The 16481-nt window shown below is 45.9% G+C and overlaps 1 protein-coding gene across 1 annotated transcript; it reads left to right on the top strand.

Moving 5' to 3' along the window:
* Positions 1 to 246: 246 nt before the first annotated feature.
* Positions 247 to 13857, top strand: LOC120368988 (solute carrier family 22 member 6-A-like). The gene is made up of 10 exons (XM_039481811.1): positions 247 to 648; positions 3002 to 3105; positions 3617 to 3771; positions 4368 to 4536; positions 4969 to 5092; positions 8031 to 8146; positions 9859 to 10073; positions 12117 to 12225; positions 12956 to 13159; positions 13800 to 13857. Exons 1-10 carry the CDS (start codon positions 247 to 249, stop codon positions 13855 to 13857), a joined length of 1656 nt encoding a protein of 551 aa, XP_039337745.1.
* Positions 13858 to 16481: the final 2624 nt, after the last annotated feature.

Below are 16481 nucleotides of genomic sequence, written 5' to 3'. Positions count from 1 at the left end.
AAGCCAATTTCTGCAATTTTAACCTGTGTTATTAAGGGACTATTTGCTGGGAAGCACATACTTTACAAGAAGTTCAGCATAAGCATCCCAAGTGGCCATACTTCCATTTTATGGTGTGAATGAGCACCACTGAGCAGTTATTTTTTGGCCAAACCACTGAGATATTTTGCTAACACAGGGGAAGAGTGTATTCTTCTCATCCATCATTGGTCTTGTTTTTGATCGACCCAGCGCCACCCGAGAGCCATGAGTTTTTCGGAACTTCTGGACCGCATTGGTGGCATGGGACGCTTCCAAGTCATGCATGTGGCATTCCTGGCCATCCCGCTCTTAATGCTGGCCAGCCATAACCTCCTACAGAACTTCACTGCTGGGATTCCAGAGCATCACTGTCAAGTGCGCATCATGGCCAACTACACCCATCATGCCAATCTCACAGCCAGCCTAAATGCTGAAGAGCTGCTCCGGGTCTCCATTCCCATGGACAGGAGCCAGAAGCCAGAGACGTGCCAGCGGTTTGTCACCACTCAGTGGCAGCTCCTAAACCCAAATGCGACAAGCACCCACACCACAGAGCTGGATACTGAGCCATGTGTAGACGGGTGGACCTATGATAAGCGCCTGTTCACTGACACCATTATAACTGAGGTGAGAGAAACCTGACTCTGCTATAGCCCAGGCAGTGCTGTCATAGGGAGTCAGTGCCTAGCGCACTGGGCTGAGAGAGGAGGAGACCCGGGTTTTATTCCCAGCTCTGCTACTGAACTTCTGTTGGCAAATCACTTCCTCTCTGTTTCCTCTCCTGTCCTTTGTCTATTTAGAATGTAAGCTCTTTGGGACAGTCTCTAACTATGTGGGTAAAGCACACTGGGGCCCTGATCTCGATCGGGGTCTGTGCGGCTCCTGACATGATGGGGCCCTGATCTCAGTCAGGGTCTGTGCAGCGCCTGGCACAATGGAGTCCTGATCTCAGTTGGGGTCTGGGTAGCACATGGCACAATGGGGCCCTAGATTGCCTTTGGGATCTATATGTGCTAGGCTAATACAACACAATAGCTTGTAGACTGTTACGTTGCACTAGGCTCTCTATATATATACACAGTGAGAGACAGTCCTTCCACCAAATCTCTTACTGTTGTGATCTGGTAGACTGTTTTCCCCCCTTGGCACAGGTATACCTGACCACACAAGGTAGTAGGGTTGCCACCTCTGGTGACGTTGCACTGTATATGATTTTATGAAAATATGCTAATGTAACTGGAATATGCTTCATGCAAAAGGCCTCTTGTGAGGTATCATTACAAAGCTTATAATCTACTGAGTGCAATCATCCTATTTGTATAAATGTACCACTCTTGTATCTGAAACTAGAAATATGAAATATAACTCTGAGGGCCTATTGTAATTATGCAAAATGTGGGCCATTAATGGTGGTTTGGAATCTTGATGACTCCCATTAACCAGGACAATTGACTACAGATGGCTGTGTTTTACCTGTAAGTCTTGCTGTATATTTGTGTGCTGACAAGTGGGTAATGAAGTCTTACAGTGACATGTGATCATGTCACCTGACCTGGAATCCATCTTTAACCTGGTGGCTTTCCATTGAGAAGGAGGAGGTGGGAACCCAGAAAGGGTTTTGCAAAAGATATATTATAAATGGGTGGAACAGAACAAAGGGGGCAACCATCATGAGGAATCCCCTAGCTACCACCTGAGCTGGAACAAGGGCTGTACCAGGGGAAAGGCTTGTTCCCAGACTAGGAGGCGTACAGTCTGTGAAAGAAACTTATGAAAACATCTCTGAGGGTGAGATTTTGTCTGTACTCAGTTGTATTACTGTATTAGTCTTAGATTTGCGTGTTTTATTTTATTTGACTTGGTAATTCACTTTGTTCTGTCTGTTACTACTTGGAACCACTTAAATCCTACTTTCTGTATTTAATAAAATCCCTTTTAACTTATTAATTAACTCAGAGTATGTATTAATACCTGGGGGATGGGGCAAACAGCCGTGCATATCTCTCTGTCAGTGTTATAGAGGGAGAGCAATTTATGCGTTTACCCTGTATAAGCTTTATACAGGGTAAAACGGATTTATTTGGGTTTAGACCCCACTGGGAGTTGGGCATCTAAGTGTTAACAACAGGAACACTTCTGTTAGCTGCTTTCAGTTAAGCCTGCAGCTGTGAGTTGGCAGGGAAAGAAGTAGTCTTGGCACATCAGTTGGCAGCTCCCAAGGGGGGTTCTGTGATTCAACCCATCACACCTCTGAGGTACAAAAAAATGGGACATCCAAGATGATCCTGAGCCTGTAAAACCCTGACAGATTTCCCAGGCGGCTACCTCCAAAAAGGGTTGACCCTGGGAAAACCTGGATGGGTGGCAACTCCTACAAGGTACAGGGCAAGGGGACCACACCCACTGTTTGTACTATAACAGGTTTGCTGACTGACCAGTATAGATCTCCCCATCCACCCATACACATACTTGACCCTATGGGTTCTCTGTACACCAATTTTACTCGTGGGTGTCCACTTCAGAGCCTGATTTTTAGGGCTCAGATTTTCAGTGTGGAGGGTGTGAATAGCACCTTAATAACCCAGCCCTGTGGGAAGGCCAGTAAAAATGCTCCACTCCCAGGTCCCCAGCATAGGGGGTGTGGCCTGATTGCACTGAGCTCTGCTTCCCAGGGGCATCAGGAGGAAGTGTGGAAGTCGGAGAAGCTCCGAGTCCACTCTACACACACCCCAGGGGTTAAGTAGGGTCCAGAAAGGGGGAGCACAAGTGTGGGTTAAAGCCACCTCTTCCCATCTCTGTGTCTGCCTGGAGCAAAATATCAAGACCCGGGGATCAAAGTAGCCTCTCCACAGACCAGGCTACAGCATGTCCAACCCTCCCTCCCCGCCACCCATAGGCACTTCCAAAAAGCTCCAGCTCAGGCAATGTGTGCCCTGAAATCTTCCTGCTCTCACTGGTCTGTTTTCCTCCCCCTGTGCAGTGGGATTTGGTGTGTGAGTCCAGGACACTCCGGCAAATGGCGCAGTCGCTCTACATGGCTGGTGTGCTGGTGGGGTCAGCTGTGTTTGGACACCTCGCGGACAGGTGAGATGGTGAGGCTGCGACTCCGAGCTCCACACGCTGTCATGTTGCTAGTGTGAGCTGGAGCCACACCAACCCCAGCTCCAAAAACATGTCACGATGGTTATGTATCTACTGCCTGCATGTCAGGACTGTGTAGTGGCCCTGGGGAGGGATTGCTGGGAATGCTGCAGGTCACAACTGATATGAATTGGCAGAGGGAACAGGGTTATGGTTGAGGGGCACCACAGAGCTGGGGGAGGGGAGGCCAGGGCTGGAAGAGCAGGAGGGCTGCAGTTCGGGCTTCAGGGGCATCGTCATGCATTCAAATTAATGCTTAACCCTGAATTTTGGTTCACGCACTCTCCATTGCAAAGAGTGCTTACAGGCAGCTGAGATCACCAAAGTAGGAGTAATGGGTGCCATATGGTGCAATCATACCAGCCTCCAAATTCCCTGCCCTGGATCAGCTTCCTAATCTCTCCCCTCCTGCCTCTCCACCCCCACCCCATTAACTCTATTCTCTGTGCTGCAGGTTTGGCCGGAAAGCCCTCCTGATCTGGTGCTACCTGCAAATGGCAGTAACAGGCATCTGTGCTGCTTTCTCCCCCAACTTCACCACGTACTGCATCTTCCGCTTCCTCACCGGCCTGGCCATTTCTGGGATCTCGGTCAATTCTATCTCGCTGTGTAAGTAGGCGCTTCAGGTCTGAATGATCCCAGCGAACTAAGGAGCAGAGGCAAGTTACTCTCCAGCCAATCTTATAAAGTTGCCTCTGATAGCACCGGACACCTGGTGTCTGCTCCTGGGAGAACCAGGACAGAACAAAATTCACCCTGTGTAGTGGGCCCAGCACAAGCGTATGCACCGCTCCAGCCTGCCCAGAGCTGGGAGTCCTGATATTCAGCCCTCTTCACCCGCTCTAACCCACAGAACACACGCCGCTAACAGAGCCAGTGACAGAAGCCCGGAGTCCTGACTCCTTGCCCTGGTCCTGTTCTAATCCACTAGATCCTATTCCTCCATCCAGAGCTGGAAATGGAACCAAGGAGTCCTGACTACGAATCCCAAATCATGTGTGTGTGAAAGGGAGAGAAAGAGAGCCAGGACTCTGGAATCAGAACCAGTGACCTCCAGAGCTAAAACTTACAAACTGCTACAGCCTGAGCGAACACTGCCTCCTTAGCGCGTCCTAGACTCATATCCTCTGCAGAGCAGGCACAGAGTGAGGGAGGGGACCTGCACTACATATCGACCCAGTGGGTCCCATGTTTTCTCTACTCAGGCATAGAGTGGATCCCCACCAACGTTCGGGCCATCGTGGGCACCATCAATGGATACTCCTACACTACTGGGCAATTCATTCTGGCTGGAGTGGCCTACGCTATCCCAGATTGGCGCTGGCTACAGCTCACCGTCTCCCTGCCTTTCTTTGTCTTCTTTCTTTACTCCTGGTACGTATGTTGATCAATAGCTTGAATTATTTCCAGCAACTCTTTCCCCCGCTTCCTAGGTGTGTAACGTACCTCTTGGATAGAGGACCATTTAAGTCCTTTAGCTTTGTTAACTCCCAGTCACTTCCCTGCTCTAACCACTAGACATCACTTCCCACCCAAAGAACCCAGGAGTCCTGCATCCCATCATTCTAACCAGACCCCACTCTCCTCCCAGACCCGGGAATAGAAACCAGGAGTTCTGACACCCACTTGCTCTTCTCTCCTCTAACTGCTAGATACCACTTCCCTCCAAGAGCCAAAGGAGTTCAGTCTAGTGGGTTAGAGAAGGGTAGGGGCTGGGAGTCAGGACTCCTGTATTCTATTCCCAGCTCTAAGAGAGAAGTGTAACTGAGAATCAGGGCTATTGTCTTGGCTTCGTCTTGTTGGCAGGTTGTTTGTAGAGTCTGCCCGCTGGCTGGTGATATCAGGAAAACCAGAACAGGCAGTGAAAAGGCTGAGAAAGGTTGCCAGGATCAATGGGAAAATGGAAGAAGGAGACAAACTCAGCACTGAGGTAAAGAATCCATAAAGGCCCTTATGGTCCCATAGACAAACCAGGTGGTCCAAACTGGGGTTAAAATTGGGGGGGGGGAATGCCCTTTCCACAAAATAAGCTCTGCCTATAAGTCCTTAAAATGATTGTTCACATCTCTCCAAGTTATTGTTTCAGGCTCTCTACAAACTCAGGCAGGCATTTGCACCCAGGTCATGCTTTCAAGATCTTCTTTGCAAACACAACATCTTGAAACTTATTTGAAAAGAAAAGACCTAATGCAAAGTTTGTGGAGAACAGGAAGGCAGCATGAAAGGGGTGTTCCTATGATGTACCACCACAAACTGGGCTGATCCAGGCCCTGGGTCCAGTGCATGGTGACAGGCTTCTACAAAGCTGCACTATGAAGTTTGGGGCTAATGTATTCTGTTCTAGTCACCCTCTCATAAAGTGATGTGGCAGAAATAGAGTGAACAAAGAGATGGAATCAGAGCCTGGCCAGACCCTTAGCAATAAATTGGGACTACAGCTGGTGGCAAATGTTCCAACAGAACAGTAATCTATCAGATAATGCTGATTTGATTAAATGGAAACATTTCATGGGAACTTATTGATTGCCTTAAAATTTTCATCAAAAATTATCAAAATGTTTTTTAAGGTCAAAAGCACTACATTTTGTCTATAATATAATAATAGGCAGGCCTGTTAGCACCATTTATTATTAAGGTTGCCTGACACTTCCCATTATAAGACCCTGTTTTCAGTTGCCTATAAGTTTCCCAAACAATAACTGTTCAAGCTAAAATTTTCCATGCTGAGTGTCTGCCTCAGGCTGAATATTTTTGGAAAATATAATTATATATTATTATATTATACATATGAAAGTCAAAATGGTGAAGTCAAAATACCTTATCAAAATGTTTTGGTTTGATTAGATTGTTTCTATATTTCTCAAATGATTTTTTTTTTAATTCTGTTCCAGTGGCAATTTTGACTTTTTGTTCCAATTCGGGATGAAAGGAAATTTCAAAATGTTGGACCTTCACACAGAATGGACGTTTTGAGTTTCAACCAACTCTAACTTGGATTATTTAGTGTGGAGAGGAGGAAAATAAGAAGGAACATGATAGACAGTCAGACAGATAGATGCAGAACAATGACTGGGATGGAGAAGGTAGACTGGGAATGTTTGTTCCCAGAATGGAAGAATAAGGCAATGCAGTGCCATCAACACTTATAATTTTATTGTGAGTCTTATGATATCTGATGCCATGGGCTACTGGCGAGAGGTCATTCTGTGACAACTTTGGCTTTCATTTAAAAAAAAAGTAACTTTCTAGTACTCATAGTTTTGGAGAAAAGCTTGAAAATGTGACCCAAGTCTCTTTTAAAGTTAAAAAAACAGAAAGGAAATAAACATAACCCAACATTTATTATATATTTAAAATCTCATGTTTTTTAAGACAATCTCAGGATTTTTTGAGGTGAGGGTAAACCATGATTTTTGAAGATTTGGGGTTGACGAGGCTGGTTGCTGAAATGTAAAGACTGCACATTTAAAACTGATAAGAGTAAATACTTTTTCACAAATAATTTCCATTGGAATTCACTGCTACAAGATACAAACATAGCAGGATTCAGGAAAGGATCAGATATGTATATGGATAAGGAGAAAATCCAAAGGAAGGATTTAATCAAAAATAAACAAGAGTTTTGGAAGGGATGTAAACTATTAATTTAAATGCCCTATATGGCCCTACCACCTCATGATAGGGGATTGGTCCGGCTTTGAGCAGTGGGTTGGATTAGATGACCTCCTGAGGTCCGTTCCAAACCTGGTATTCTATGATCTATGAGCACCTCACACTCCTGAATGTATTTACCCTCACAGCTTTCTCATGAAGCAGGGGAGCACTATAATCCCCATTGTACACATGGGGAACTGAGTCACAGAGAGGCTAAGTGACTTGCCCAGGGTCATACAGGAAATCTGTGGTACAGAAGGAAATTAAACCCGGCATCTAAATTTTAGGCTAGTGGCCAAACCACTAGACCATCCTTCCCATCAGTCTGAATGCTGTAGGGCATACGCTGATCTCTAATTAGTGAGGGTTAGGAGGACCCTGTCCCTGGGGACAGGTTATACCATAACTAAAAGGTTTCTTTCACCTTCCTCTGAAGCACTTGGTACTGGCCATTGTCAGAGGCTGGAAGAACCCACTGGTCTGACCCAGTCAGGGGATACCTGTATCCCTAAGCCAGGGGTCGGCAACCTTCGGTACATGGCCCATCAGGGTAATCTGCTGGCGGGCCGCGAGACATTTTGTTTACGCCAACCGCAGGCACGGCCCCCCCACAGCTCCCAGTAGCCACGGTTTGCCGTTCCTGGCCAATGGAAGCTGGGGGAAGTGGCGGCCAGTATGTCCCTGAGGCCACTGGGAGCTGCGGGGGGGGGGAGGGGGAGGGAGCGTGCCTGTGGTCAACATAAAGAAAATGTCTCGTGCCCAGTCAGCAGATTACCCTGATGGGCCGCATGCCGAAGGTTGCCGACCCATGCCCTAAACTATCAGTGGAAAGCTGAATTGTCAACAGGGAAGTGTGCATGAAATTATTGGGCCGGATCCCCAGCTGGTGTAAATTGGCCATTGCTCCAAAGGAGTCACTGGGGTCAGATCCCCAGATGGTGTAAACTGACTGTTGCTCCATTAGAGTCAATGGGGCCAGATAGCCAGCTGGTGTAAATGGGCATAGCTCCATCAAGGCAATGATTCTATTACCAGTTACACCAGCTGAGGATCTGGCCCTGTAGATAGAGGAATCCAAACCTTCAGTCTGGGTCAGCCTCCTTTGAGCAGTGCTGGGAACTTCATACACAATGGTATTAACTAGCATGTGTCCCTGCTACTCATTGCTTCGTTCTCATGGATACCATTTGCAGCATGCTCTCTTCTCCATCTAGGTCTTGAAATCCAACATGCAGAAGGAACTGTCCTCAGCCAAATCTAGCCATACCATCACGGACCTGGTACGCACACCCACCATGCGCAAAATCTCCTGCGGAGTCTCCTGCATATGGCAAGTGGGCTCTTTCATTTTGCTGAGGCAAAGATATTGAAGCATAAGGGGCCAACTCTTCTACTGGTGTAAATGAGCACAGCACCCAGCCAACATTGGGCGCTGCACAGACCCTGACTAACTTCAGGGTCCACAGTGTGCCAGGTGCTGCACAGACTTAGTGAGAGACAGTCCCTGCCCTGAAGAGCTGACAGTTTAAATAGACAAAGGGGTGAGAGAATGGAAGTGAGGAAGAGACTTACCTAAGTTAACACTGCAGGTCAATGGCAACCTGGGAATGGAACCAAGGTGTCCTGACCTCCAGTCTGGTGCTCTAAACCACCCTCCCCCTGCATCCTTAGACAAACCACTTCTGAACCACACCTGGGCAATGAAGATAACAAGGTCTATAGATGAAATGCAGTTGTCTAAGTGCTATGTACTACAGCCCAAATACAAGGAGAGTAAAAATTTACCTATATGTATAGGGCCCTACCAAATTCACGGCCATGAAAAACGCATCACGGACCATGAAATCTGGTCTTTTGTGTGTTTTTACCCTATACTATATAGATTTGATTCTCAAATTGGGGGTCCTGACCGAAAGGGAGTTGCAAGGTTATTTTAGGGGCTGTCGCGGTATTGCCACCCTTACTTCTATGCTGCCTTCAGAGCTGGGTGGCTGGAGAGTGGCAGCTGTTGGCTGGGTGCCCAGCTCTGCAGGCAGCAGCACAGTAGTAAAGGTGGCAATACCATACCTGCCACCCATACTTCTGTACTGCTGCTGGCGGCGGCTCTGCCTTCAGAGCTGGGATCCCGGTCAGCGGCCACCACACTCCAACTCCAGCTGCCCAGCTTTGAAGGCAGCGCCGCCACCAGCAGCAGCACAGAAATAAAAGCAGCAGTACCACAACACCCCCCCAACACACACACACAATAACCTTGCGATCCCCCCACAACTCCTTTTTGGGTCAGGACCCCTACACTTTCAACACCATGAAATTTCAGATTTAAATAGATGAAATCATGAAATTTATTATTTTTAAAATCCTATGATTGTGAAATTGACCAAAATGGACTGTACATTTGGTAGGACCCTAGATATGTATTAACATTAGGCCTGGTCAAAATTTTTCTGCCAAAACTGTTTTTCAGCAGAAAATTGGAGTTTTGATTAAACAAATGTTTTTTGCAAAAATGTCCGCTTCCTGAAAAAAATTTCAGTTTTTCATAGAAAAAACTAAACCTTCAAACTGCAACATACTTCAATATTTAAATTCTGACATGCTACTGCAGTGCCTCATGGGGGTTGTAGTTTGGGTGCTTCATGTCCCTGTTGTATTCTATGGGACTGGATCCCTGGCTGGACTACATCTCCCATGATACAGCTCAGCCAGGGACTTCCATGATGCACTGCCTTCCCTTTTCAAGATGGAGGATGATGGTGCATCATAGGTGATGTAGTCCAACCTGAGAGTCCGGCCCGTAGAAGAGAATGGGAGCATCAGGCACCCAAACTATAGTTCCCATGAGGCATCATGGCAGCATTTCCGAACAGAAATATTTATGTTTTGGCCAAAATATTTTGGTATTCAAATCTTCACTACAAATTTTCAGTGGAAAATATAGATAACATTGTTTTTTTCATTTTCCTCAAAAAAAATTGTGACCATCCCTCCCAATTTTCTGACCAGCTTTAACCCATGGTCAAATCTCTACACCATCCATTTCAGGTTCTCCACCAGCTTTTCCTATTACGGCTTGGCCATGGACCTGCAGAACTTCAATGTCAATGTCTACTTGACCCAGCTGATCTTTGGAGCAGTTGATTTTCCAGCCAAGTTCATCTCAGTCCTCACCATCATTTTCATTGGACGCCGTTTCTCCCAGGCCTTTTCCTTGGTCCTAGCTGGACTGTGCATCCTAGCTAATATTTTTGTGCCCCAAGGTGAGAGAGGATTTGCTCATTATGGGATGGAATAAGGGATTTTCCAGGGTTCAAGGGACTCTTGTACAAATCTCCCACAGCTAGAGATGGGACACGGACAGGATAGACCAGTGCTGTGAGGTTGTATGACAATTCTGTCTTAGGTGCCCAGTTGGTGTGTTTTGGTCACATGCTCGGGTCCAATTAAAAACCAGATTTTGGGTCAGGAAGGAATTTTCCCCCAGATCACAGTAGCAGGGACCTTAGGGGGTTTTCCTCTTCTTTTGCAGTGGGGGCGCAGTCACATATCTAATGGGATCATCTGGGCCTTTTTCAGCCTAATCAATAGCCTGCAAAGACATCGGCAGCCCCTCGGTCTCTCCTGTTCTTGGCCTGGGGCACACAACAGTTTAGTTCTCTTAAGACTAAAATGCTTTGGTTTAACTGAAATTGTTGGGCTCAACATAGGGTGATAACGGGGTGAAATTTAATGGCCTGTGACATGCAGAAGGTCAGACCGGATGAACTAACGGTCCCTTCTGGCTTTAAACTCTATGAAACTATGAAAATGTCTGGGCATTAGAGCATTTGCTTAACCATGGAACAGTGGGCTGGATCCTTAGCTGATATAAATTGGCATAGTTCAACTGTAGTATAACCCACACTAACACAATGTGGTTCTTTGTCCCATTCTAGCCGGCTGGACCATACATAGGAGGAGTTTATATATCTTCCCAGCTTATAGCAGTTGAGGATCTGACCCACAGATTGAAGGCCAGAAGGGGAAGGCAGTGTGATCTGGTGAACAAACCACTAGACTGGGACTCTGAAGACTTAGGTTCTATTCATTGCTCTGGCCTGCAGGGTGACCTTGAGCAAGTCACTTCGCCTCTATGTACCTCGGTTTCCCCATAATTGGGGGTAATGACACTGATCTCCTTTGTAAAGAGTTTTTGCGATTTACCAATGCAAAGCATTAAATAAGTGTTAAGCAGCAGCATCTAATCTGACCTCATGTATAACATAGGCCAGAGAACCTCACTAGTAATTCTTGCATCAAGCCCATATCTGATGGTTGAGCTAGTATCTTTTAGAAATATGTCCACTGAATTTAAAGATTCAAATGTGAGCCTTATTTCTAGTTGAAATCTGTCTAGCATCAATTTTCAGCCACTCAATTTCATTTTGCCTTTGTCTGGTAGATTGAAGAGCCCTCTGCATCAGAAATCATCTTGCTGTGTAGGTATTTATAGACCATGATCAAGCCATCCCAGAACCACCCAATAGATAAGCTAAATAGATGAAACTCCTGAAATCTCTCACTGTAAGACAGGTTTTCTGGATCTCAAATCTCTTTTCTGCACCCTCTCCAATTTTTCAACTTCCTTTTTAAAGTGTGGACTAGAACTGGACATAGTGAAGCAGATTTTTCAGCTGGCATCAAGCAGCCTAGCTCCATAGTCTTCAGCAGCTGAGGATCCGGGCTGGTGTTATTATTATAATTATTTTTATTACAGTGATACCTAAAGACCCCAAATGAGATCAGGGCCCTATTGTGCTAGGGGCTGTACAGACACACTAGGGCATGGACCATCACTTGCAAAGAGCTTACAATCTAAAGCGCCAAGTCAGACAAAGGTTGGAAGGGCAAACAGAAACAGAGAGAAGTGAAGTGACTTGCCTAAGATTACACAGCAGAGCTGAGAACAGAACCCAGGTATCCTGACTCCAAGCCCATTGGATCACCCAATCTTGTTTAGGGTGGCCCCACCAACACCATATGCAGAGGTCATCTCACTTCTTTACTGTTGCTCATGAGAATCACTGGTCTGTGGTCAGAATTCCTGCAATAACTCAGAGACAAGGTGGGTGAGGTACTATCTTTCATTGGACCAACTTCTGTTGGTGAGACAGACAAGCAGAAACTGGTCCAATAAAAGCTATTACCTCACCTACCTTGTCTCTAATATCCTGGGACTGACACGGCTACACCAACACAGTATGTAATAATACCTAAGTCACTCCTGACTTAGACTGAACTGCCCTATTTTTCCCTCTCGCCAGAACTGCAGACCCTGCGCATGGTCTTCGCTGTGATCGGAAAAGGCTCCCTGGCTGCATCATTTAACTGTGCCTATATATTTTCTGGAGAGCTCTTCCCAACGGTGATCAGGTATCTAGAAGCCAGCACCAGACCCCACTGCTGCCTAGGAAGCTCTATCAGCAAACTGTGACCTTGGCTGCGCTCCATGGAACTCGTTTGATGACTTGTAACGTGTAGTGAATTCAGACATCACAGAGCTGACTTGTGCTCTCAGAGTGAAATGTACCCCTCTGCACAGGGCCCGTACAAGCCCTCCATGCCACTTGAGTCTTCAGAGATAGAGTTCTATCTATCCGGCCCATACATCCTCTTTTCTCTCTCTGTACTTTTATCTTGCTGTATCAGTAGAGTTACACCAGTTTAAGTGAGAAGTAAATCACAATTTTCACTGTAGCCTCCATTTAAGTTATTCTTGCATCCTATGCTCAGACCACATCTTCTTTTTATGGGGGAAATCCCCTCTGAAAGACACATTTAAAGAGCCAAATCCCCAGCAGGTGTAAATTGGCATTGCTGCAGTGGAGTCGACGAGGCCAGATTCCCAGCTGGTGTAAATTGACCGTAGCTCCACTGGAGTCAATGGTTCAAATCCAGAGCTGGTGTAACTCAGCGTTGTTCCATTGGAATCAATGGGATCAGATGCCCTGCTGATGTAAATGGGCCATAGTTTGGAGTCAATGGTTCAAGTCCAAAGCTAGTGTGTCACTCCATTGACTTCGGAGCTATGGCCCATTTACACCAGCTGAGGCTCTGGCCCAATAGCCCAAGCTTAGACGGGTACTTTTTATGGCTGTTGCAGGCAGACGGGGCTGGGACTTGGCGGCACCATGGCTCGGGCTGGTAGCATGATGGCTCCACTTGTTCGGCTGACTGGTGAATTCTTCCCATCCCTGCCCCTGATTATCTATGGAGCTGCCCCTATTGTCTCCGGCATCGCAACCTGCCTACTGCCAGAGACACACAACGTGCCATTGCCTGAGACCATAGATGAAGTGGAAAGACAGTAAGTGGCATTTGTGTAATTAACCAGAATAAAAAAGACATTTCTGGAAAATCTGGATGTTGTTTTCAATCTGTGTGTTCCAAACAGGAACAGATATTTCACTGTTCTCAATATTTTTATAGAAAATTTTCATTTTTCCACCTCTAATTTAGTCATTTTTGTCTCCATTTCTCTCTTGCCACTGAAAGTGGGAGGAAGGGGGGGGGGGAATTGGTTTCAGCTTCATCAAAAATCCCAGGAAAATGAAAAAAAACATTATTTGGTTTTGTTAAAAAAATAATTAAAATTAATTTCTTTCAGTTTTGGGTTTTCTCAAAAATAAACAGGAATGTTCAGAAAGAAATTAAAATATTTTGGCTTTGGGTTCCTAAAAGAAAAGTGGAAAATTTCAAGAAAAATGAACATTTTTCATATTCAGGTTTTGCCAAAAATAAAAAAAATAAAAAATTTTGTGGGGGGGAAACTTTAGTTTTGGGTTTTGTAAAAATAAATTAAAAAATCAAACATCCTGGAACTTTAAAAAAAAACCAAAACACAAATTTGCATTAGCTTTGAGCATCTGTTTTAAATGAATCACTTTTCTTGATGATTCTGCAAACACTAATATTTATTTATTTTCTTCTTTTTTTTTTAAATTAAGGTCAAGACATACGCTCAAGGATGAACTACAAATGAATGTCCTCCTACAGTCCACATAGCCAGATCCAGCCAAACAAGTGAGCTAAGGAGAAAAAAATGAAGAACATTTTTTTAGCTTTTATATCTTTTATTATTCTGTTCCCGCTGGAAGTATTTATACAGTGCGACTGGCTAGAAAGCAAAAGGGGAACATGTCCCAACTGCTCTGCACAGCATCTCCCTCTAGTTCAACATCCCATATAGCTCACTGCAAGAATCCAACACATGCTGCCCACGCTGCAAATATGGGTCTGACATTGTCTGTGTAGTCAAACTGTCCATTGAATTGAGTGTATATGGGAAGGGGCTAGTGATCTGGTCTAATGTTCATAGCTACAGTAGTCCGAGTGCAGTACGCACATTAAGAGGTTTCATTACACAGCACCGCTTTGAAAAGGCTCCGTTGCTCACCGGTTAAAGGCCAGGCCCAGCTGGAGTCACTGGAGCTCTGCAGATTTACCCCAGTTGAAGATCTAGCCCATTATTTCATGAGATAGGGTAGTGATGAAGACTCATAACCTGAAGCTCAGACAGGTAAAGCAACCTGCTGAACCTCACACAGCAAAGCTTGTGGCAGAATTAGGAAGAGAGCCCTGGAGTCCTAGTGCTACATCCCACCCCAGCTCCAACCACTAGACCCTATTCCCCTCCCAGAGCCAGGAGCAGAATCCAAGTCCTCCCTCCTTTTGTCATTGGACACCACTCTCCTTCCAGAAGACAACTCAGGAGTCCTGGCTCTCAGCTCTAACTCACCAGACAATACTCTGCACCTAGGAACAGCTAACTTTTTGCCTCATGACAGGAGGAGAAAACAGAATAGATTTTTATGAGGAAAAAACAGGCACATCTCAAATTTCCCGGGGCAGATATTCCTGCATAGTGATTTACTGGTGAGATTCTCATTAAATGGTTGCATCCCACTGTATCCTGTTAACAGTTTCTCCAACTTTGCACAATTGTAGCTATCTTCTTCTATTTCATAAGGCACCCTTGCTTTGCTATCACTATTTGCATTTCAGTTGTGTCAAGGGCCCCCCACTGAGATCAGGGCCCCATTGTGACAGGTGCTGCACAAACAGCTAGTGAGAGACAGTCTGTGCCCCAGAGACCTTGCAATCTAAATAGAAAAAGGAATTATTATTATTATCTCCATTTTACAGATAGGGAAACTTAGGCACAGAGCAATCAAGTTACTGCCTCTTTCTATGTGTTTGCATAGCATACTGAAGTTCCAATCTCAGTTGTTCAATAGGTGCTACCATAATACAAATAATAATTAATAATAATTGACAAATACACCACATCTTGCGCCAGCAGAGAGCTGGGTGAGGTGTGTTTCCGCTTTAACATCTGTGGCCTAGATCTTTAGCTGGTGCCCAATCAACATAGCTCTGTTGAAGCCAATGGAGCTGCACTGATTTACACCAGCTGAGGATCTGGCCCATGTAGGATTCCATGAACATACACTTGCTTTTCTACAGGACTTTGTGCTGCTTGTTAATAATGAAACTGTTACCCTTTTGTGACCCGAGCAGTTAAGCAATTTTTGGGATCCTGCACATTGTTTCCATTAGGAGGAGCCACTGATGGAGTCAGGTATTTCTTTTATGCAATCCTGCTTATGTATGAAGTATGCAGTAAGTCCTGTTTCCCAGGACACCGCAGGAATCAAACAGGAGGCAGTTTCTTTCTCACACTTCTGTGGGCTTGGCTACACTTGAGAGTTGCAGCACTGGTGGAGCTTTCCAGCGCTGCAACTTAGTAACTGTCCACACCTGCAAGGCACATCCAGCGCTGCAACTCCCTGGCTGCAGTGCTGGCTGAACACCTGGTCTGCTTGGGGTGTAACGAGTGTGGCCACACACTCGTCAGGTGTGGCCACACACCGTGCTGTTATTGGCCTCCAGGGTATTAGGAGATATCCCAGAATGCTTTTAACTAATTACTCTCTTTGTTTTGTTATGCAGCCTCTCTTTGTTTTGTTGTGAACGTGGGGCTCCGGGAGCTGCTTATCTAAAAAACAAACACAGCTCCTGTTTGCTGTGATCAATCTGTAACTCAGTGAACAATCAAATGAGATAAACCCTGTGAATGAGGCAGGCAGGGGGATGAGTTAGTGTTTGCTTGATGAGAGAAACAGTGGGGGCGGGGCGGAGAAAGGGAGTCCCTTGGAGCAGCTGCTTATCTGGTCTGCAGGCTGTTTGCAGTTAAGCGTAAGGGGTCGGGAAAATTTTCTGATTTTGCAAGGCAGGGAGCTGATACACAGTGTCGGCTCCAAAAATCCACTCTCTCTCTCTCTCCCCCGCTCCCTGTCACACTACACCCCACCCCCCTCTTTTGAAAAGCATGTTGCTGCCACTTGCACGCTGGGATAGCTGCCCATAACGCATCACTCCCAACAGCGCTGCAAATGCTGCAAATGTGGCCACACTGCAGCGCTGGTAGCTGTGAGTGTGGCCACACACCAGCGCTTTCCCTACACAGCTGTACGACCAGCGCTGTAACTCCCAGCACTGCAACTCTCAAGTGTAGCCAAGCGTGACACTCTGTACCTGAGGGGAACACCCTACACCCCCACGTTCGTCTTTATAAAATGATTGTGTGGTATCCAATGCAAAGTTTGTCACGTTGGGTGTCTTCGGAA

The sequence above is a fragment of the Mauremys reevesii genome, linkage group 7, assembly GCF_016161935.1.
Source record: "Mauremys reevesii isolate NIE-2019 linkage group 7, ASM1616193v1, whole genome shotgun sequence".
NCBI lineage: Eukaryota > Metazoa > Chordata > Testudines > Geoemydidae > Mauremys > Mauremys reevesii.
This window is presented reverse-complemented; position numbering and strand designations above follow the sequence as displayed.